We start from the raw sequence: 21,931 nt of genomic DNA, 5'->3' as shown, positions 1-21,931 counted from the left end.
TATAATTTAAGTTCACAGATTTTCATAAAAGTACTTACTTGAAAGTTTAATTATTCACACAATAATATAGAAACTCTGCTAGTGTTTTGTAATAGCTATTGGGAAGAGGGTCAGAACAATTACTCCGTTAACTGCATTTCAATAAATTTTATTGAAAGGTACATTCTTTATTGCATGCTGAGACACAATGGTACTTCTGCTAAGAAGGGCACAATGCATCTTCTGCAGTTACATTCCATGTAAGTTGAATGCCCCATTCTTTATTTCCCTTACCCCTTTCACAGCAGTTTAGGGCAGCAGTTACCTATGCCATATGTAAATAGCACTGGTATTTGCATGGTCAGGGCTAGTAACAATATTTAAGTTCATAATACAATTTTTTTTTGTCTTATGTCTTGTACCTACCTGTGGTTTAAAGTGCTCTGTAGGAAGTTTGACGATGCTTTTACTACTTAGGAAGGAAGATAAGGGATCTTTACACACTCAACGTTAGCCTTTGAAAAGTCAATATTGGTATACTAGCTCCAGGCTTTGCTCAAATATTCATAGTTGTCTCCCACTGCCTAAATAAATTAAGTGTACCCAGCAGGTTTTAATGATCTACAAATAAGAGCTTCTCATGCACTGCCATGTGGAGCATTCAGAGCTCACTTGCCTACAGCCCAGCTTCAGCAATTCATTTTCTGTTCTGCAACACAGCTCTTACTTGCTCTTAGCCATCCCATTTATGAACATTCTTTAGAGTGCAATACGAAACATGTCTGACCTTTCTCTACATCACAGAAGCTAGCATCAACCCATAGTTAGATCTTTCACAGTGACGAAGCAGGAATGGAGCTGTATTTGTTCTAATTCAGAAGACAAAATTAGAGATATAGCTACAGTTGGCTATTTAGGCAACAGCTGATGCTCACCCTAAATTATGGTGGCACTGGCACAATTTCCACTGAGAACATGCAAATTGTTCTTGTGCAATACCAGAATTTGTCCTTGTGTAGAGATGAACCTATGAAAAAAGCTATTCATCTCTATCAACTGACTTTACTACTTCTGTTTAAATTATCAGTTTACTGGTAAACAAACTGCACCCCATATCAGTTCGCACTAAATCAGACTTGTGATCTCCACTATTTAAAGTTCACAAAATTACATTTTCCAAAAGTGAGTGTAGAAGGATTGCCAAGTTCTGTAGTTACTCTGCATCACTACTGACTTGCCCAGCATAATGGAGCAGTTTGTCTGATTTTTATTTTTTTCATAACACAGTTGTCAACTCTGTGCATTAGAGGTGAAATAAGGGGCCTGCACTGTTTTACCGCAAGTCAGCAAAGGACCAATACCTTGTGCAGGAGGATAAGGCTACTCAAGAAACATATAGGACACACAATACAAAACAATGGGAGATTTGCCTGAGACAATTGGGTAGCCTCAGCACTGTCCTGAAGCACATGCCTCCTACATTTCAAGTACAAGTTTTAGGAGGTGGAGGATCAAGTTACATGAAATTAACTAGTCCAGCTCTGCATTCACAGTTGCATAAACCAAGGTTAAACAACACTAGCTGTTCTATCAGTTGAATATCAAGTACTACAAGGCTATTCACTATTATAAAACAGCATTATGATGCTTCACTGTAACATATGCATATTTCAATATTCAGACAGGCTTTAGTCATTCATCCTTCAAGAACGTTACTACTTATTACTCCTGTAGTCAGCATCTAAAAGACTGCATCTGCTGCAAAGGTCTAAAAGAAACATTCTGGATGTTTCAGTTTTCCAAGATTTGAACTTCACATGCTGGAGCAGTTGTCATGTTTTAGGCTTCAGTTTTCAATTGCACAGCTGAATTCTGTAAGCCAGTCCTCAGGATAGTCACTTTTCCATTTTAAGATTCCTGTGCAGACAGTATAAGACATTGTCAAATTGAATACCAGTTACTATAAATGGCTACGTTGTATGGATGTAGAACAGCAAGACAATTTCTACCCCTGAAAGTATTAAGAAGAGAGAAGGAGGGAGGGAGGGAGGGAGCCACACACGCTAGGGAAGAGACAGTTAAGGTCTGTCACTTCTTAAAAAAAAAAAGTAGTAACTCAGCAGTGACAGTTAGTTGGATAAGAGTTTTAGCATGTTTTAACCTATGTCTTGTTTAGATTTTTCCCCACCCCTGAAATTTATTTCAGGCCTTTAGAGTTTATTCTTCCAGCAAGACTGGATTATCATACATTGATTAAGATCCATGATTAAGATCCAAGCCATGTTCGAATAAAATGTTTAAAACAGCTTGAATGGTCATTGCACAGAACAAAGTTAGAAGTTAGTTTTGCTAAACAGTTTAAACATGGTTAAGCTTAATGTATATAGAGTCTCTGGAAGTGTTGAGGGGCATGATGGAAAATCTTAATGCATTAACAGACTCTCTCCTGAAGTAGTATATATTTTTGTAGGAAAATCATGGTTGATTGTGTGACATCAGCTTTGTAGACTTTTCTATGAGTATCTCAGAATCCTTATCACACGACCTATATTCATTATTAAAACATCTTGACCTGGAACTCCTAGGACAACCAGAAACTTGTTACAGGCAAGCCAAGTTTAGTAACTTGTTGTCTGGAGGATGTGCTAACCAACCTTCACTTTAATATTAGTGCAGTGGTTGACTGACACTGGACCTGCTGCTCAAGTCCAAACATTCCTCCTCTCTCCCTTTTTCCTTGCAAGCAGTGTGTGAAGCAGATTAAAAAACGGGCATCTTTGGTACATCCCTCCACTTGCTCTGTTCACCTAGCTGCAATGAGTGAAATTCAAGTGGTTCACAATACAGTATAGGAAAAAACTAGTGCTCTGTTGACAGGAGACACTAGGAGGGCTGCCAGTTTGTGTTTTTATTAGGCTCAGGTATTAGCATTAATGCACCTGAAGATCAGCAGCCTTTGCCCAAGGATTGACAGGTCACTTGGAATGTTTTGATTAAATTGAAGAGTTGCTTTGTTTGACAACTAAGTTGAATATCTTGGTTGTCCCTCAGGGACTGAAGAAACCTCCTCCAGACTAGTAAGCATGAAGAAAGCCTCAGTTGTTTAAGGATTGCTGCTCAGGCAAAAATCCAAACTGAAAGCAGCTAAAGAAAGTTACCTGTTAAGACCCAGTCTCTGGGATTGTGGGCAGGTGTGAGATTCTGTAGTAGCTGTGCTTCAGTTGCCGTGCTGTACGTCCTGACACAATCCACTTCAGCTTCTGAACATTTGGTTTTGAACACTTGTTTGATGAGTATTCTGTAAGGCACTTTAATACCAGCTCCTTCCAGAAAGTCAGATCTCTGCTATTTGTCTGCATGAAGGTTGAAGCTAGAATTAGGCACTCATTTTACAGTCGTTTTAATCCACCCATCACCACCAACAAGTAAGGTGAATTAAGAAGGACCTTGTACCACATGCCGATTTGGGGAGGGGTGAAGGGAACAAGCCTTGGTATCAACGAACTGCCAGAGTTCCTTAGATCTTAAGATATTTGTCCCATCTCCACTGAAGAAGCCTTGCTGCTCCCTCCACCTCCCACAGGCCGGAGACTAAAATCACTGTACCCCAGCATATACGAGTTTCTTTATCCTTAAGTGTCAAACTAGAACCATCCTCCATTTAATAAGCTATTGCAGCCTCTGCAACTGTTTAAGAGCAAGAACTTGGACAAAATCCTTCACATGACTTTTATGATTTATAATGCTGTGCACTTCCAACAGAAAAATCTAGTTGTTCCCTTATGAACAAGTTTCACAATAAATCCACAGATTGACACCATATAAATTGTGGATTATAGCAATAGTCAAGTTGAGCAGAAGTCTGATTTGTATGTCTTCCTTCATTGTTTATTTACATCCTAGGTATTGTGAATGACGATTGTACCTTTTTATTCCCTATGAGCCAGTCATGTGAATGCTCCATGAAAGTTACAAGCAAGTTTTTGAAATCTCTCCATCAGAAAAAAAATTCAGCTTTCTAACTTGTCAGATTAAGTAAAGAATTATTCCATTTGTAGTGGTAGCAACCTAGAATCCTTTCCTCAAAGGCATCTTTGAAAGTAGCAGAATTATGTTAAACAACCTAATGTTAAACATATTCAGAGAATCTATCCTTCACTGCTGTTAGAGTCATTTTCCCCGTGACATACCTTGGAATGTATTTGAAGGCATTCTATCACCTCTCTCAATTCTAGCAGCTTCTGTTCTTCTATCTCTAATGCCAATATAGATAATGCCAAAACAGAAGGCTAAGGGAAAGAGAAAGTAAAAGTTAATTCTGACAGTTGAGCCTGTTAAAAGCTTCAGTAAATTCAGTGTGCTTATGGTATTAGAAACACTTACCTTGGCTTTAGAGAACATGATTCTGCAGTGACATGCCTTAAGCTGGGCTTCAAGTCTCTCAAAATTAAGATGCTTTCTTCTGTAAGAGAGTGGCATTTAGCGTTGTTAGTTGTAGAGAGCATGTAATTTTCTAGGTATATAAATCAGATTGAGACAGCAACAAAATTTGCTGCATGTTTAAATACACAATTATTCAGACATTCTTTTGGATACCTCCATCAATGCCAGAAGTGTTTTTCAAAGAATGACAGGCTTCTTTTAAAAGCAGAGGTGTTGGGTTTTTTGAAGTTTAGTTAGTATTACTGTAGTTTGGGGGTTATGTCTACACTTAAACCGCTACAGCGGTGCCACTGCATCACTTGAGTGTAACCATTACCTATGCTGGTGGCAGTTCTCATGTCAGTGTAGGTAATGCACCTCCCTAGGAGATGGTAGTCAGGTCAACAAAAGAATTCTGCTGTCGACCTAGCACTGTCTACACCAGGGGTTAGGTTGGCATAGCTACCCTCAAGGGTGTGGATTTTTCACACCTGAGATGTAGCTATGCAAATGCAAGTTCCCACTGCAGACTCGCTCTAGGACTGAGTTTCTATACTATAAAATTAAGTGTTACAGAATAGCAAATTGAGCTGCAGTGCTTTGTCCTATGAATACAGATATTATTCTATATACATTTGCAAGACTGGCAATGTGAGATCTGAAAAGTAAAAACAGTTTTGACTTTATGTCCTCTGTATTTCTGACCCAGCTGAAGGGAATTACAGTTTTGATCGGCCTACAATATATTTGTTGACCAAGCAAGCTTTGATCTTGATGTGAGGGCATTCACAAACCAACTGTCTTTTCAGAGTAGAAAACATTTTAAAAGACTCACTATCTACCAGACACTATTGCTACTTGATCAGCAATGGATTAACCCATACCTGTTCAGCAAGACTGTTTCCCTGATCTAAAACTATACTCTGGGTCATTTTTATTTTAGCTGTAAACAATGTTGACACTGATGCAGGAAAAAGCTATGTCCATTAGACCACTGTATCAATCCACAGGGATTCACAGCAGCTGCTGTTTACCAGTTCATAATTATTTGTATTCTCACTTTTGATTTAAATTGTATACATGAAAATCGATTACTCAAGGGATTTTCCCCACCAGTGAATAATCAAGCTTCAAAATCATGGTGAAATAGTTGCTTTACCTTTCACAACTTAAGTTCTCATGGATGAGCAAGTGATAGAGTTGTAGAAACTGAAAAGCAGTTGTAGCTTTGACTTTCCAGTATAGCTTCTCTAACACAATTTTCTCCATTCTCATCATGTCAGATACAGTGAACCTATACTGGCTTATTCGAATTAAGTCAGTGGCTAAGGGAATGTTTCTTTCTTCTTCTGTTGCTTTCACAGCCAGATAGAAGCAGCTTAGTCCAACACAGCCTAAGTGTTTAGGCTGCACCTAAAAGAGAGGTCAAGTTCCTTATTACAATCAAAGTATTTTATAAGTCAGCAAAATAAACATGTATTCAACTAAAGTAAGTGTTGGGCTTTCTTTTTAAGCCAAGCTCTGTAAGTATGGAATGCAAAATGCATACTGTAACTCAACCCTTTGCATCCACACACCATGATATCAGATGCCCAAAGTTACTTCTGACTCTGCCTTCTACACATAGGGAATCTCCCAAACACTCCTCTCACATACTAAACTTTATTATATTGGAAACCTAGGCATTGCTATACCAGGTTACATCATGGTCAATCTAATCCAATATCCTATTGGAGAGTTAGAGAGTGAGGTAGAAAAATTCCTTGAAGGAGCGTTATGGAATCATTTAACCCTAGTGGACATTTCTTTCAAAACACGGAAAAGAAATTGGTATGTACTCAGAAGCATATGAATTTGAGTATTTTAAAAAAGTGTCTAGTCCTTTTTTAATACCATGGGGTTCAATTTCAATTTTCTAAAGGATACTTTTTGGATTCACTAGTCTTTCCACTTTTTTTTTAAACCCCACGGCCCTCTCCAGCCTCCCCCATTTAGGAATATGCATGTTCTCCTCAGACTGTGGTATGTTTAAGTTCCCTTAAGACTGAGTTGGAAGATTCTGAATTCCTTATTTTTTATTATTATACAACTATCTTATGAGGGCTTTTATTTCTGATAGCATACACAATGGCATAATGAGATCTTCTGGTCACTGTGCAGTTATATGAGTACTCATCAGTTCCCAAATCCCTCCTTCCCTAAACCTATTGAAACACTCAGTGCTGAGTAACATCTGAAGTTTATTGAGCATGTTGCACTTTGGACAAAAACCATGTAGATCTAAAGTAGTAAAATAAAAAGTAGCTTACAGAACATCTTAAATTGAAAGGAGTAAGATACAAGAGAGCAGAGTAGCTTGCTGTTTTTAAGACGAACCAGAGATGTGAAAATCTCAAGTGTTTGCACAAATTGAGAAACAGGCCTGGTCTACATAATAAAATCAAGTAGACTTAACCACGTTGTGAAAAGATGTGAAAAATCCATACCCTTAGTGGCATAGTTAAGCTGACCTAACCCTTGGTTTAGACAGTGCTAGAATTCTTCTATCCACCTAGCTACCGCCTCTTGGGGAAGCAGATTGCCTGTGCTGATGGGAGAACCTGACTAATCAGTGTAGGTAGTGTCTACAATGAAACGCTACACGGCAGTGCACCTGTGCCACTGTAGCATTTCAAGTGTAGATAAGCTCATAGATAAATGTGTTCTTATCTAGAGTTAAAATCTTATTGAAGACAAGCAGTATGTAGTTTTCATATACACAATAGAACCTCAAAGATAGAGACAAAGTAGACACTAGAGAGTGCTGGTGTACACACTGCAATCACTCTCTCCTCCCTGCCCCCAGCCAACAAAACTGCCCTGTTTTTTCAACAAAGTAAAACCACCTCAAGAAGAGGCGTAGGCTTTTTGTCCTCTAGTTAGGGCAATGCAGAGTCAATGTAGACACTGTATCCCCTGACATCATGGTGGGGCTGTCATTCTTGTCAATTTCACTGCTCTAGCAGAGAAATTGACAAGAAAGCCCAAGCCTGGGTGGCTGGACCCCAGCTCCTGGCTGCAAGCTAGGACACTTCTCTGCCCACTCCCCACTGGGCTGAGCCTTTCACAGAAAGACTGCTGGCTCCTGAGGAGCAGCTGGACCCCACTCCCCAGGGGCAAGAAGCACTGGGCTGCTTCCCCCTGGTAATGGGGGAGAGGGAGGAAGACCCTAGCAGCTTCCCCTGGCTCCAGGTGGGGAATGGGATGGGAGAAGTCCAGGGCTGGCTCCTGTCAGGGAACGGGGTGGTGGAGGGGAATATCAGCCTGTGGGGCTCTCAACTTCCCACACTGCCCCTCTTAGGTAGATGGAAGTGCTCCTGGTGAGGATGCACTTCCCCAACTGAAGGAGAGTAGTGTGGACCTCAGCCACCACAGTAACTCATGCTGTGGCTATTATGTCGACTTATTTTTTACGTCGAGACAAGGCCTCACAAACTGGTCAACTACACACCTCATTTGGAACTGGAAGTATGCAATCAGGCAGCAGCAGAGACAAGATAAACGAACGACTAAAAAAGGGAAAGTTTTAAAAAGTTTTGACAAGGTAAGGAAACTGTTTCAGTGCTTGTTTCATTTAAATTAAGATGGTTAAAAGTAGCATTTTTCTTCTGCATAGTAAAATTTCAAAACTGTATTCTCAATGTTCAGTTGTAAACTTTTGAAAGAACAGCCATAACATTTTGTTCAGAGTTACGAACAACCTCCATTCCTGACATGTTTGTAACTCTGAGGTTCTACTGTAAGTTAGAAGGTTAATTTAAAAGCTATGGTGCAGCCTAATTTTTAGTTAACTCAAAAATAAAAAAAAGTTGTAAATGAAGACAAGGCCATAGAAAGTTACTATATTATATTTCCAAAACATACCTTCATTTTTGACAGAAACCTGTCTAAGAAATTCACAGCCAAAGAAAATGTTTCCGTATTGAAGCCAAAGAACTGAGTTAAGCTGAGGAGATCTTTTACTTCAAAGTCTCTTAACCTTGCCGTCATTCGGAGGCCATTGTCATGAGCAGATTCAATTAGTCTCAGGCCAGAAGCCTTTGGCAGACATTTTAATTCTTGATCCAACAGAGCATTGAGCTGGTATATCAATTCCTGAGCTTCAGTTGTTACAAGCATTTCAATCATCTGTAATGAGAGACAAATCTTAGTAGCTCCTGGCATTAAGTAAGCGTTCCAAAATGCCTTTATGGTATGTTGTGGAGTTGCATTTGCCCCAACATCAATCAATGGCAAAGATACTTTAGCAAGTGGATGAAAGCTCTTCAGCTTTCCCCAGGAGGATAGAATTACAGCTTAATATTAGCTAGCGCTACAAATAAAGACTCTCTCTCCATTGTTTTAGTCAGACGTTTTCTGCTGTTATTTGTTAACTTAGACTTTGATTTTATAATACACATTTTACAGTTGATTTTTATTATTTATGGATTTGGGTGGCCTTTAGTTGGTGTGTTATGGCCAGCAAGCAGCCTTCCCTTTACACACACAAAATACAGGAATCTGTGCTGGCATTTTATGGATATAAGGAACCCGAACTCAAGTTCAGAAGCATTCCTCCGAGAGAGATGTCAGCACTTCGCAGACAGCTGTAGCTAGCGCTGATGGAAGAGCACAGACACACTGTACACATGTCAGCCGCCTGACGCCCTGCCCTGCCCTCCCGTCACTCAGCACCTCCCCCTCCACAGGGACATGCCTAGGCTTGTCCTCCCCGCTAGGGAAGAACGGGGAACTCGGGCTTATAGACACCGAGACAGAAATTTACAAATTACAGCTTGACCATGACAGCCCCGAGATGTAACACCACAGACCGGCTGGGTCACGGGGCAAAGAACCAACCGCCCAGCGCGGAGCCCCGCTCCCCAAATCTTCACGCCACCTCCTCAAGTCTGGATCCTCCCACCTTCCCCCCGCCCAAGCTCCAGCCTAGATCCCCCACGGCAAACGCGGACACTCTCCAGCGGCCCGGCGCACCCGCACCCCGAAGAGGCTCTTACCGTGTGACCGGTAAGAAGCGGCGGGGGGTCGGCTCGGAGCCGCAGGCACCTCCAGATCAATAATTACAAAACGTTACTGAACGCCCCGGCGTGTTTACAAATAAATCAACCGCGAGTCGCAACGGGGCCGCCCCAAGATTGCCTGGGACCCCGCTGCGGCGCGGGCGCGTGCCCCGACCGACCTCCACTGCGACCCCACCAGCTCGCGCCGCCTCCGCCTCCGCCTCACTGAGCAGCAGCCGCTGCAGCACTCAACCGACCCCAGCAACGTCCGACCCCTCGTCTTCTGTTTCAGAATTAGCCCCGCCCCTGCCTGAGCACGGGAAGAGCGATGCCGCCTATGCTCGCCTCCAGTTGGCTGCTTTCGGGGATGATCGACCTGCCAGTTGGCCAATCAAGGCGCTCACTGAGAGGGAAGCCGTTTCCACTCTGGGTAGGCGGTTGGGGGAGGAGTCAAAGTTCCGAAGCGCCGCCTGCCTTGCTCACTAGGGGGCAGCAGAGGTAGCTCCTCCTCCTAGAATCGTAGAAATGTCGGGCTGGCGAAGTGGCCAACCGACCTGCCCTGTACTGTGGCCTTTCACTTCCCTCCTGCCCTGGCTTCTGGGAGCTTCCCATCCCTACTAGGGCTACCATAGGTCAAACGGCCCACAAGGCAGCGTGGGCCAGGCCCTGGTGCCAGGCAGCCAACTCACCATTGCCTTGCCACCCAAGGCCACTCAGCACCCTTGTCTGCCCACCCTGACACCATGGGATTGGTTCAGCAATCAGGAGACATTTTTTAAAAAGTAATAAACATGGGGTTTTCTTTCTTTGGTTTCTGATCCCTGACTGTGACAGGGTGCTAAGCCAAGGAAAGCGGAGCCAGCCTTCTGTCAAGTGAGCCCCACTTCGGGAGGGAGAATTGGAGCCTGCTAAGTAAGTCCACACTTAATAGGGAGCAGCTGCTGGCTTCCTTAGTCAGGGGCTACCAATGGCTCACAGGAAGGAAATGCAGGGCAAACAGGCAAGCGCAGAACGAGTGAGCTTGCTGCCGTCTCTTGGTTGGTGTCCTCCTCTTGACTGGTTGGTTGGTAACACCTTTATCTTGATGGTCAAGTGGTGAAATAAGTACTTTCCCCTTTTTAGGATGTCTAATATCAGCTGGAGGATAGAAGGAAAAAAATCAGAAGAATGATACAGCTTGCAAAAAAATGCATTCAACTATTTCCAAAGACTCCTGTGTTGTTGCAAGTTAAAACTACACATCTACACTAGATTCCTAAAGTGCTATATGTAGTCAACACTCCTGTTCTAGTGTGAGAGCTAAATACTTAAAAAGGACACTGAGAGATGACTCTGGGGCTACGTTTAGACTGATGGCGGCAAATTCGGTGGTAGAAGTGGAGACCCGCTCAATCGATCTGGAAATTGATGCTATTAATCCATCTCCACCAGATGGAGTAACACTGCATTGACGGAAGTGCATTTCCCATTGGAGCAGCGAACTGAAGATACCGCAGTAAGTAGGAGTTAGGAAGTCACCAGGAGATACTCAAGTTACTCTGTATAGCTTGTATATCTCCTGTTGACTGCCGCCGAATTTGGCAACAAATGTAGATATAGTCTGAGCATTGGCATTTTGGTGTTATGGAAGACTATTAGAAATTCATTGGATAATCAAAACTACAAACAGTGAGATCATGACAAGGATAAGTTTAAAAAGATCACAATTACGTGAGACCCTAGATAAGAGAAAAACATCTTTCTGTGCACACATTGCTTGCTGATCACAGAGTGACTTGATTCCAGTATTCATATCAGCCAAGACTGTAGGCAAACCAGGAAGACGGAGAAAGAGACCCAGCAATGTCAGAAACATCACCAGATGGACTGGTTTCCAAAGGAGAATGGAAATTTTACAACATTGTCGAGACTGCAGAAGATGGAAGGTTGAGTATGCTTTCAGGGATTGTAAAAAAAGATACAGCAAAGACCTCATTTAAAAAAAACCCTTGTATGCCTGTCTTTGCATATACACTTGTGCACCTGCCCTTATACATAGACTTCACTGCATGTAATGATCGAAGCAGTGGGTTTGCACCTGTACCTCGCTAGATCCTGGGAAGATACAAACAGAATATGCAACTAGGAAAAGGTCAATGGGTTAACTGGATCTATGCAATCTCTCTGCCCCCAAACCTTACATGGGGCAGGAGTCCAATCACCACGTCCAGGATTGGTTCCCCAGCACCCAAGGGATACAAACCGTGAGTGTAGTGGGATCATGAGAAACAATAATGGGACAGCAGAGAAAAGCCTAAATCTAAACTGAGTCACAAGGGTGCACTTGACACCTGCTTGCCACCAGCTTACTATTAATATCCTTCCTGGAATATCATCAAGGACAAAGGTGAAGGGGATTGATCTCAAGATACTCTTACAAATCAAATTACAGAGGGTTTAAGAGATGCCTGAGAATCTCGAGCCAGGAGATCTGAGAGTGATTCAGATAGTGGGAAGTCACTCTCTAGGCATATATTTCAATTTTCCTAAACTCTGGGAGCCACAGACCATTCTGGGATTAAAAGGCCCAAGAGCTGAAAGTTGAATCACATTTTTGGTCCAACAACTGTGTATGTTTAAAAAAAAAAAAAGGTTAGGGTAGGTAGGAAAAACTGGCCAAGGCAGAGGATAGAAAGGTCCACACTAAAAGAAAGTAAAGCCAAGCATCTCCCTTTTAACATTCTGAGAAACCTACATGCCAAGGGTTCAATCCTATAATTATTTATAATTTATATTATAATTTATAATTATTTATGCCAGGAGGCCTTAATCACGTGTAAGATGAGAAACTGAGGCACAAGTCCACCCAATTTAGGCTTAATCAATTTTTCAGACAGAATCCTTGTCATGTATAGGTTTTAATCTTATACATATGACAGACAGAGAAGACAGAACTGGTAGGAGCCCAAGTTACCAAATTCTGAGGTACCAGGAAGCTCTCCACTTCATGATGGCAGTCTCAATCTCTGGACCAGTGTTCTCTAACTTTGGCCTGTGTTCACTTTTTTTTTATTATGTCCATCAATGTCATCTAACATTATACATGCCCAGTTATACATTTACCCAAACTTTCAAAATTTGATTTTCATTCTCCATTCTATGTTATAAATTATTAACATTAACATTACATAAGCTATCCTATCACCATTCAACACTCCTTGTCCTAAAGTATTAACATTAAACTAACCCGGATTTTCTGGCAATCAGCAATTTTCTTAATATTTTAATATCATAGTTCAGTGCATGTGTATCATCCTAAATTATTCATTAGCATAACTTTTATTTGTCTTATTTGAGTAGGAAAGTTATGCAGAACAACATGCCATAATGCCTGCACATTCTTATCTTTTCCAAACATGGATTTTCAAGTGACTTTTGCTCAAGCTACGCTTTAGCACCATGCCTGTAAATTATTAAAAGCCCTGTCAGCAATTTTGCCTCTTGAATTTTGAGGTGCGTATTCTGTTTAGAGTCTCAGTGATTCATTGTTCCCAGGCACTCCTCCCTTCAACAATCTTGGAAATACAATATTTTTGAGTGTGTTGCTTATTTTATGATGGAGTAGGATGGCCTGTTCTAATGCTTGTTTTCTTTCCTGCCTTTTTTGCCAGTCTTTTAATATAAACTGTATTTTACAAAATATTATACACATTGATATAATTATTAACACTTGTATCCATAACAATATCTTAAAACTGAACACTACAACCATATATTCCCAATTATATTTATTAGATCCCACCAGCCAGCTGGGTTTACCACTTATTCTATTTGATTATTTACTGTATTCAATTTTCACACAGGAAATAAATTATTTGTATTTCATTTTAACAAAGACTTAAGGTATAGGTTTAATTTAGCAATAGGTACTGTAACGTTAGGGAGCAACTACATTGTGTTGGAACCAAAGCTTAGTTAACTTTGTATTACTAATGGTTCAGCAGATTTGGGTATAGGGATGATTTCGACTGATCCAATTATAGTTTTGAATTTAGGGATAAAATTGGACCAACTGGACTGATTAATTAGGCATACTTTCCTTCCATAACTGTATTTTAATGTTGTGTGACCACATTTCCTAATTATCTGGCTCATGTTTGATGTTCATTCCAGACACATACCCGTACTGGGCAATTGGGTGAGCCCTTTCTGGAGTCCTGTTTCATTACTATGGTCTATCCCACAAATGGGTTGCATAGCCCGTAAGGCATTACATCAGCAGATCCATCTGGCTCACACCCGTTCAGTGGGACTATTTACATGTGTTGGAAAACAAGTGAATGACTGAAATTTACTTTGACGGAAACTTTACCCGAGTAAATAAACACATTTTTCATTTCAAGTTTCAGTGCTGAGCCCTTTTAAAGTTAACTGCATGAGGAGAAAAGGTCACAAAAATATTTGTTAATTCATTCAATGACCCTTCCTAACACTTATATTAAAAAGTATACAAGTACAACCCTGTGAACAGGCTTAGTGACAGCTGAAATAGAGTGAAATCAGAGACTTATTCACCCCAGGGTTGTAAGTTATTTATGTTATAGCACTTAATTTTAGTTAATGATTTAGCTATCATTTAAAGAGATGTCACTGAAAGTTATTACCATGCTAGGTCATATCAGTTGCAAATTACAGACTTTTAAACTGCAAAGTATATATAACACAATATTATTTTGAAAGCAAGTATTTATATTGACACAAATTTTTATGTCCCAGCTCTGCCCTAACTAAGACAGAGTTAAGGCTGTTGGGCAAACAGATTTACCTACCATGAAAAGAGGTCCCATAATAAAGTTCTAGCCTTCGGGATTTATTCTATGTATTTCATTTGTTAGTCACTGTTTACACACTGCCTTTTAAAAGGTATAAAAAGTGGCTATAACTTGCTGTGAGACACATAGCAGACAAACCAACTCACATGCAATATAAACAAATGACAAACAATCCCTTGCTAACCTTCTTCAAAAGGACACAGGCAGACATATTTTTGTGTTATATTTACTTTAATGTTCATTGTAAAACTGTTCTAGAAAACAAAATGTCTCTTCCAACAGATTGTTCTTTTATATTTGGTAAACATTACTTTTGTGTGCAGTGTTTCTAATTGGCTTAATAATATCTATCTGTCTCAGAGGATTGTTATTTGAGTTGATTCATTTGTTGAGAAATATTTTGAAATCTTTGGGTGAGAAGCACTATAAGTGCAAATTATTAGTATTTACTATTACTAACATTAACAAAATTGGAACAGAAATCAAACTTATTCTAATTCATGTTTCTTTCACTAATAAAAATATTTTTCATTTATACAGGGCAGTTGTAACAATTCTTCCCATCATATAACTTTTGATAGGTGTTCATGCCTTATCTGTGATGTTGTGCCAATTAAAAGTCTGTATTAGACCACATCCTTCTCCTTTTCCCCACCTTCTTTTTGTCTTGTGAGCTGTCTGTATGGCTCCTGAAGTTCCTCCTACACATTCCTCCATTCCCTTAGATATAATTCTTGGACCCATGTATATATATGACACTGTTCCACCATTGGCCTTTCATACTGAATGATCCCAAATTATTTTACAAACTATGGGCCAAATTTTGAAGTTCCTAATTGTATAAAACTTCTATTGACTTCAGCTTGAATTTTACACAGTTGAGAGTTGCAGAATTTGGCCCAATATGCGGTATTCTAACAAGTATGCTTCATAAATGATTTGGATAATAGCATAGATAGTACACTTAACATTTGTAGACAATACCAAGCTAGGAGGGGTTGCAAGTGCTTTGGAGGACAGAATTAGAATTCAAAATGAGCTTGACTAACTGGAGAAATGATCTGAAGTAAACAGGATAAAATTCAATAAGGACAAATAAAAATGGGAAATGACTGCCTAGGAAGGAGTACTGCAGAAAAGGATCTGGGGGATCATAAACTAAATTGAACAGTGTAATACTGTTGCAAAACAAGCAAACATCATTCTGAGATGTATTAGCAGGAGTGTTGTGAGCAAGACATTAGAAGCAATTTTTCCACTCTACTTAAAACTGATAAGACCTCAACTGGAGTGCTCTGTCCAGTTCTGGGCACCACACTTCAGGAAATATGTGGACACATTGGAGAAAGTCTAGAGGACAGCAACAAAAATGATTAAAGGTCTGGAAAATATGACCTATGGGGAAAGATTGAAAACACTGGGTTTATTCAGTCTGGAGAAGAGAAGACTGGGGGGGGACATAAAAGTCTTCAATTATGTAAAAGGTTGTAATAAAGAAGAGGGTGATAAATTGTTGTCCTTAACCACAAAGGAAATAAAATGTGCATTAGAAAGTGTTATTCATAAATTGTATGTGCAAATATAGTCTTTTTATGTATCTTCACCTTTTCCAAAGAGAGCTTTGGGTTTTGTTAGTACTCCTGGAAGTCTGGATCTAAACTTTGTCTCTCAACAATTTATTTAAAGAGCTTGTGTCAGCAAAAAGCAGTCTAGTCTCCTTACAATGACAAGCACACATACAGGAAACATTGAACTTAATAAAGATTAATTACAAAAAAAAAAAAAAGAAAAAAAAAAAGAAAATCAACAGATAGTATAGATCCAACTGTAGTAGCTGACTGTCATATGCAGTGAGTTTGCAGAAAGCAGATAATGAACATGTAATAAAAAATGTAAGATAGATAGGCAGATATCAGAGTGGTTGACTGTATTAAATCATTTGCAAATGGAGAAAGGGTCAGAGGCTGCTATTTAAGATCCTTTGAGGTGCTGAATGCCTCCTGAGAGGGATTGGACACCTCTAACCTCCACTAAAATCAACAGGAATTTAAGATATTCAGCACCTTGCAGGATCAGGCCTTGAGGGAACAGAATATTATATTCAGTTTGTTATGATGCTTCAGTCAACAGAGAAAATGTTGTTCCAGAGGAGGAAAATTGTTCCCTGTGGCTTGGCTATGTCAGTCAACCCATTTTCTTCACCAAGAGGAGTTTGACCCCTTCCTGGAAGCTTAAGTAATACCTTAAGGGAGAAAAAGTTTTGCGTCCTCTGTTTCAGAGAAGGATTTTTACTTTTCTACTGCCAAATGTTGTTTAAGGATTATAAACCCCTCATGCACTCCTCACAGGAGTGCAGTCCCCTTTGGGGCACACAGTTCAACACAGTGAGAGGGAAATTCATATATGTGGTGTATTTTTAAAATCTTTCTGCTGTCACTAACTCACTGATCCTTTCTTTCACCCATTCAGCATCTTTTCAAGCAGTGTAAGAAAGTGGGACTTAATTTTTCAAGCAGAAGATAGAAAATAGCCAAAGGGAAGAGAGATGAAGGGAATGAAATATAAGAAGAGAGGGGACAGAAGGAGGAAGGGAAGAGACAGAGAATAGAAACAAAGAGGAGAGAGGGAACTGGATAGGGAAATTAAAAAAGGGAGCAAGAGGAGAAGGGGAAACAAATATAGAAATAGAGGGAAAAGAAATAAGGCAGAGAAGGAGAAAATTAGGAAGGCAGAGAAGCCACATGGATCTCCATTCCAATTAAACATGTTATTTTAAACAGCCTACATCCAGTCTATTTCCATGCCTTTTGCAGATCCAGTTTAAAAGATGAAATAGTCCCCAACCCAGATCTTTTAAATGAATGCAAAGTGTATTGAATAGTCATGACCGGAGATATTTTATCCTCAGAGCCTGAGGTCTTAATGGCTCCTAATCCTGCAAACACTTAAACATGTGCTTAACCTTGCACATTGTGCTTCTCACGTGTTAAATTAAGCAGAATGCCAAAAATTGCAAGGTTGAGGATTAGGCTCAATTTTCATAGAAATATAAGACATTTCCTTCTTTTTTCAATTTACTTCATTTGAGCTTCAGTGCTTGTCAGCTCACTAGATAGATTGTCTAGTTTCCATTTCTTTCTCAAGGCTGACAAAATGCTAATCCAATGAAGCTGGTCAATTTTTTTTATTTTTTAAAGAAAAAATTCTTATACAAACATGGGGTTTTGATAAGTTTTTTATAGAAAAACTTCATTTTAGTTGAAATTTTTAATTTTTCAACAAAATATTAACATAGTTCAACAAAAATATTAGCTTTTTTGTGGAGGAAAATTTTCAAAATATTTCATTTTAAAATTTATAAGAGGAATACCACTTTTCCTCATTTCCTCTTTCCCCTACCCCTTTTTTAGTGGAAAATGATGGAATAAAGAGGAAAATTTGAGTGGGAGGTAAGAAAAAATAGAATTTTCCCCACTGAAATTAAACAAAACATTTCAAAATAAAGTTTTTACATGAGATTAAAAAAAAGTTTTGAAAATTGTCACCAAACAATCTTTTATTTTTAAAAAATATTCTGCAAAACATACTTACCTTTTTTTGACTTGCTTAACCTATTAGCAAGTTTTCTACTGCAACAGATAATAAGCAGAGCAACTGAGTTTAAGCCCAAATCCTTCAAACACTTACACATGTGCTTAACTTCACTTTTGTGAGTAGCCCCATTGAAGGAAGTGGGACTATTCACCTTGTGTAAAGTTAAGCACATGTATACAGCTATGCAGGATCAGGCACCATGCAACAGATGTATACATATTTACTGGTTTGGGATCTAAGAAAGCATTTCCTTGGTATTCTATCTTCTTTATGTTTTCCTTTTACACCCAATTCTGCAACTGGGTCTCCCCTATAATGCTGATTGCAATATTAGGGATGAAATCCTGGCTCCATTGAAGTCATTGGAAAAACTCCTACTGATTTCAGTGGGGGAGGATTTCACCTTGGAGCTTTAGATTAGATGGTTCTCAGCTCAGGGTCAATCAAAGAGACTGTTTTCACATTTGTGTCTTGTGCCGCACCATGCTTAGTGTTTGGTGTTTAACAAATAATTAATATAGACTAGTTACTAACAATTTGTTCTCGAAATGCATATGTTGTTTTGGAGTTTTACATTTGTTTTGTTTGTTTCTTTTTCATTTTCAGTCATATTAAAGGATAACAAATATATTCCTGGTAAAATGACTACTCCTCAGTCTAGTTGTGTTTTGCTGTTGTATATTTCAGCAGTGAGTATTAGATGTAATATTATTGTAGCTGGTTGTATACCGATATCAGTACTTAATATCTTGGTGTTGTAGATTACCCTAGCCTGTATTTCTTTTACAGTAATTTTAGTCTTGTCTCTCTCCCCTTCCCTCCCCCCAGTGGTATGAAGGAAAACATTTTTGTATGTAGGTGTTATAGTGTGATCTATTCATAACTCAGAAATACATTGACATACATGCAAAACCATCAGAACAAAACTAAACAAATATAATGGTATTTCTATTGCTTTAGTTATGAAAGCATAGTTAGTGGTGATACACTCCTAAAACAGTCCATATTACAATAGCACTTTCTTTGCTGAGTTCCTAGCTTGAATTGTTTGTAGCACAGTTTTACCCTTTTTACAGGATCTTATTTTTCCCCTCCAGTATGTCTTTTGGTTGGGAGTGGGATGGGAGGGCTGACTTTAAACTAGGTAGAGCCAAGCAACTCTCATTATAGCTAGCAGTAGCTGATTACATCTCTCTTTTTTCTAGCTGGTAAGTATTTTTTATGTTTTCTCTTCCTTATGACTGAAATTGAACAATCTTAAAAATAGTTTAGAATTATTTAGAGTTAAGACAAACATCATTAACAACATTCCCTCTTGGAGTGGAGTATAAAAAGCTCTAAACTGGCACTAGTATAATTAATGTCAATAAATTATGATTGTGCCCTAAGCCCTATATACTATAATTGGTGGCAACCTGCCTTTTTATTTCTGAACTTTTTTGGGTTTGTGTATCTTACCTTTTAGTTTTGGCAGATGAATATGAGTCTTAAGTTGTTTTTAAAATGTTGACTTACACAAGTAACTAAGTATACTGAAGATGAACTCTCTCACCTAATGAAAGTACAGGGCTTTTGTTCAGTTGGTGACCTAAGTTATATGCTTATTTCTTAGTTATGTGATTCTCCTTGGCTAAGTGAGGCTGATTTTCATAATAACTATAGTTATTAGTAATTGCACAAAATGCAAATTCTTGTAGTCTACTATTAGCCAAGCAGAACACAGTGATTTGGATGACTACAGTAATTTAAATGTGAATTTGAGTGTGCTCCTTGTTTTTTCAGGTAAATAAACAAACTCAGCTGCTAAAGGTTAATGTTTTTCTAGAACATAAACTCTAAGACTGAAACCCTAATTCTTAGTCTATAGGATACAGTATTACTGAGTTAATGAGGACATCCTCTAATTTGAGATTATGCTTCCATACAGAAAACAGCAAAATATGCTTTCAGTCTAAACACTTTTATACTGTAAATGAAATTCTCCCAGAAAGGGTCAGAATTGGGTCAGGGAGGCATTCCCAGCTAGGAGCTGATTAGGTGCAGCTGAGCTTAATTAGGCACAGTGCCTTAAAAAGGGGCTGAGTCACTTTCACTTGAGAGAAATGGATGAGGGGGGGGGGTTACTGTCTTGAAGCTTGAACAAGAACCTGGGGAGTTAGGAGGATTACTAGGTTTGTATAATTTGTGTTGGCATTTCCTGACAAGCTATATGGAGAGACTGAAGCTAGAGAATCTTGCCAAGTTTGTGGTGTTTTTATAAAACCAGAACTTTTGAAAGTCTTTAAATCCCAGAAGTGAGTTTTGCACTTTTTCTTAATTGTATGTCTAGCTGACTGGATCTAGCTGGGTGGTATTGTTCTTTAAACAAAGCAATCAGGTCTCAACTCTTTTTAGAAAAAGAATATTGGTCAGGTATGATTTTATTTCTTGTTTCTCTCTGCTCTTTCACATGTTTTCTTAATGCTCAAGCTGTCTGTTACTTCTTGTTGTAGAACATTTGTAGTTTGCTGTTAGAAGCACCACATGGATGTTCAGAGATTCCTATCTGTCTTTCTGCCTCAGGAAACTGATAGGCATTACCACATCTAGTAAGACCAATGATTCATCTAGTCCCATATCCTGTCGCAGACTTCAGGGGAAAGTGTAAATTTTCCCTTACAGTAAGCTATTATGTTAGATGCAAAGAAACAACACTACTAAATAATACAGAATAATATAGAAGTTATGCACCTACTTGCCTTTATGCCTTTGAAAATCTTCCCTAGAGATATTAAGGAATTTCAGGGGGACTATGCAGCAAGGCATACCGGTAGTTGAAAATTGAACTCAAGAGTCACTGGCTTCTAGCTCAATTCCCTACACTGTACACCTCTTACTATGTGTTGGCTGTTCAGAAACCTTTGTGAAATATATTGGTTGTCATAGTCAAATATCAAAAACAATGCGAGTCCTGTAGCACTTTAAAAACTAACAACCCACTTCATCTGACGAAGTCTTTAAAGTGCTACAGGACTCTGTCTGTATACAGCAAAAAAAATAACATGGCTACCCCTCTGAAACAGTCAAATATCAATTAGCAGTGATTGGTTCCTTTTTTTGAAAGTCTCCACTGAAAAGCTGAAGAGTGAATGCACACTGAGAAAGAGGTCATTTTCTCACCTTCCAGGTCAGGGCTGAGGCATGTTGGTGAGGTTATGCCTATGCTGCTGCCTTTTCTATCGTGGACTAGAGCATTTTGGTATCTAGACCAGTTAGTCTGGCATCTTTCCCAACCACTAAATCCATTTTTAAAAAGGAGAAAAGAAATTGTGTTAATAGAGAAGCCAAATTCCAAAAGGTCAATCACTCTGTTTTTCTCACGATTGCTTTTTTTTCCCTAGAGTCCCATGTTCTCTTGTTTTTCTAATATGCGTGACTGCATGACTCTACGAGAGGAAATCTAGATGCAATGTGAGGATACAGGTTCGGATAATCAGATGATGGGATCCTGAATTCACTTTCCTCACCGTAAAAAAAAACAAAACAAAAACAAACTATCCTCTTGTGATAGTGAATTCAATTCATTTTTGTGCCTAACCTTAACCTGACTGTTGAACAACTTGTTGGTCTAGACTACATGTGCTCCTTAATTCTATTACCCAAACAAATCTGATTGAAGAAAGGAATTTGGTGGTGCTGCCTGCCCATCTGCCAAAATGACCTTATTTCTCTAGCTTTCCTAACCAGCAGCCAGGCTGCATTTACTCTTGTATCCCAATGTTTTAAAATCTCCTTCACTGGAATCTGTGCATTATGACAGAATTGTCAATAAATCCCTCAAATTCCTGAACACTTTGAAAATCCTTTCTTCTTTGAGACTAAGCTTGTAACTCTGTGAGTTATACATACAAGAGGCTGAAAATGATGGTCATTCCTTGTAAGTCTCACACTAATGCATATAACTTTGAATTTGTATAATCTTAAAGTATGCAGTTTACTTCAGGGCAATAACGTCTGATGTGTTACACAATGCTGCTTATTCCTAAGCAATAATCTCTTGTGCTATCTTTTATCAATCAGCATTTATCCAGTAGCTGTAACAAGAGC

General features: G+C 39.1%; 1 protein-coding gene and 1 long non-coding RNA gene across 3 annotated transcripts; one reads left to right on the top strand and one right to left on the bottom strand.

The window, feature by feature from the left end:
* Nucleotides 1-132: 132 nt before the first annotated feature.
* On the bottom strand, nt 133-10,428 carry CCNG1 (cyclin G1). 2 transcript variants are annotated; one of them, XM_067566588.1, is made up of 7 exons: nt 9,438-10,428; nt 8,305-8,568; nt 5,561-5,814; nt 4,363-4,438; nt 4,170-4,268; nt 3,138-3,332; nt 133-1,896 (listed from the first exon to the last, which is right to left on the bottom strand). In XM_067566588.1, the coding sequence occupies exons 2-6, from the start codon at nt 8,566-8,568 to the stop codon at nt 3,141-3,143; spliced, it is 885 nt and encodes a 294-aa protein (XP_067422689.1). In that variant the 5' UTR covers nt 9,438-10,428; the 3' UTR covers nt 133-1,896; nt 3,138-3,140. The 2 variants fall into 2 exon arrangements, with proteins under 2 accessions (XP_067422689.1, XP_067422688.1); XM_067566587.1 differs by having other exon boundaries at nt 4,363-4,441; nt 9,438-10,425.
* A 9,529-nt stretch (nt 10,429-19,957) lies between these two features.
* On the top strand, nt 19,958-21,674 carry LOC137165285 (uncharacterized). Its single transcript, XR_010923316.1, has 2 exons — nt 19,958-20,016; nt 21,226-21,674. It is a non-coding gene; the product is annotated as an uncharacterized lncRNA (long non-coding RNA).
* Nucleotides 21,675-21,931: the final 257 nt, after the last annotated feature.

Source organism: Emydura macquarii, unplaced genomic scaffold (assembly GCF_026122565.2).
Source record: "Emydura macquarii macquarii isolate MOO-44397 ecotype Brisbane River unplaced genomic scaffold, CSIRO-AGI_Emac_v2 contig_2768, whole genome shotgun sequence".
Classification (NCBI taxonomy): domain Eukaryota; kingdom Metazoa; phylum Chordata; order Testudines; family Chelidae; genus Emydura; species Emydura macquarii.
This window is presented reverse-complemented; position numbering and strand designations above follow the sequence as displayed.

Bases quoted from the DNA above. Each gene is read 5' to 3' on its own strand.
- CCNG1 (XM_067566587.1), bottom strand. From the start codon at position 8,568: ATGATTGAAATGCTTGTAACAACTGAAGCTCAGGAATTGATATACCAG. The intron at 5,815-8,304 runs GTATGTTTTGGA...CCTCTCTTTTAG, and splicing joins GGTTTCTGTCAAAAATGAAG to GTGCAGCCTAAACACTTAGG. The intron at 4,442-5,560 runs GTAAAGCAACTA...ACTCTCTTACAG, and splicing joins GAGAACTTAAGTTGTGAAAG to AAGAAAGCATCTTAATTTTG.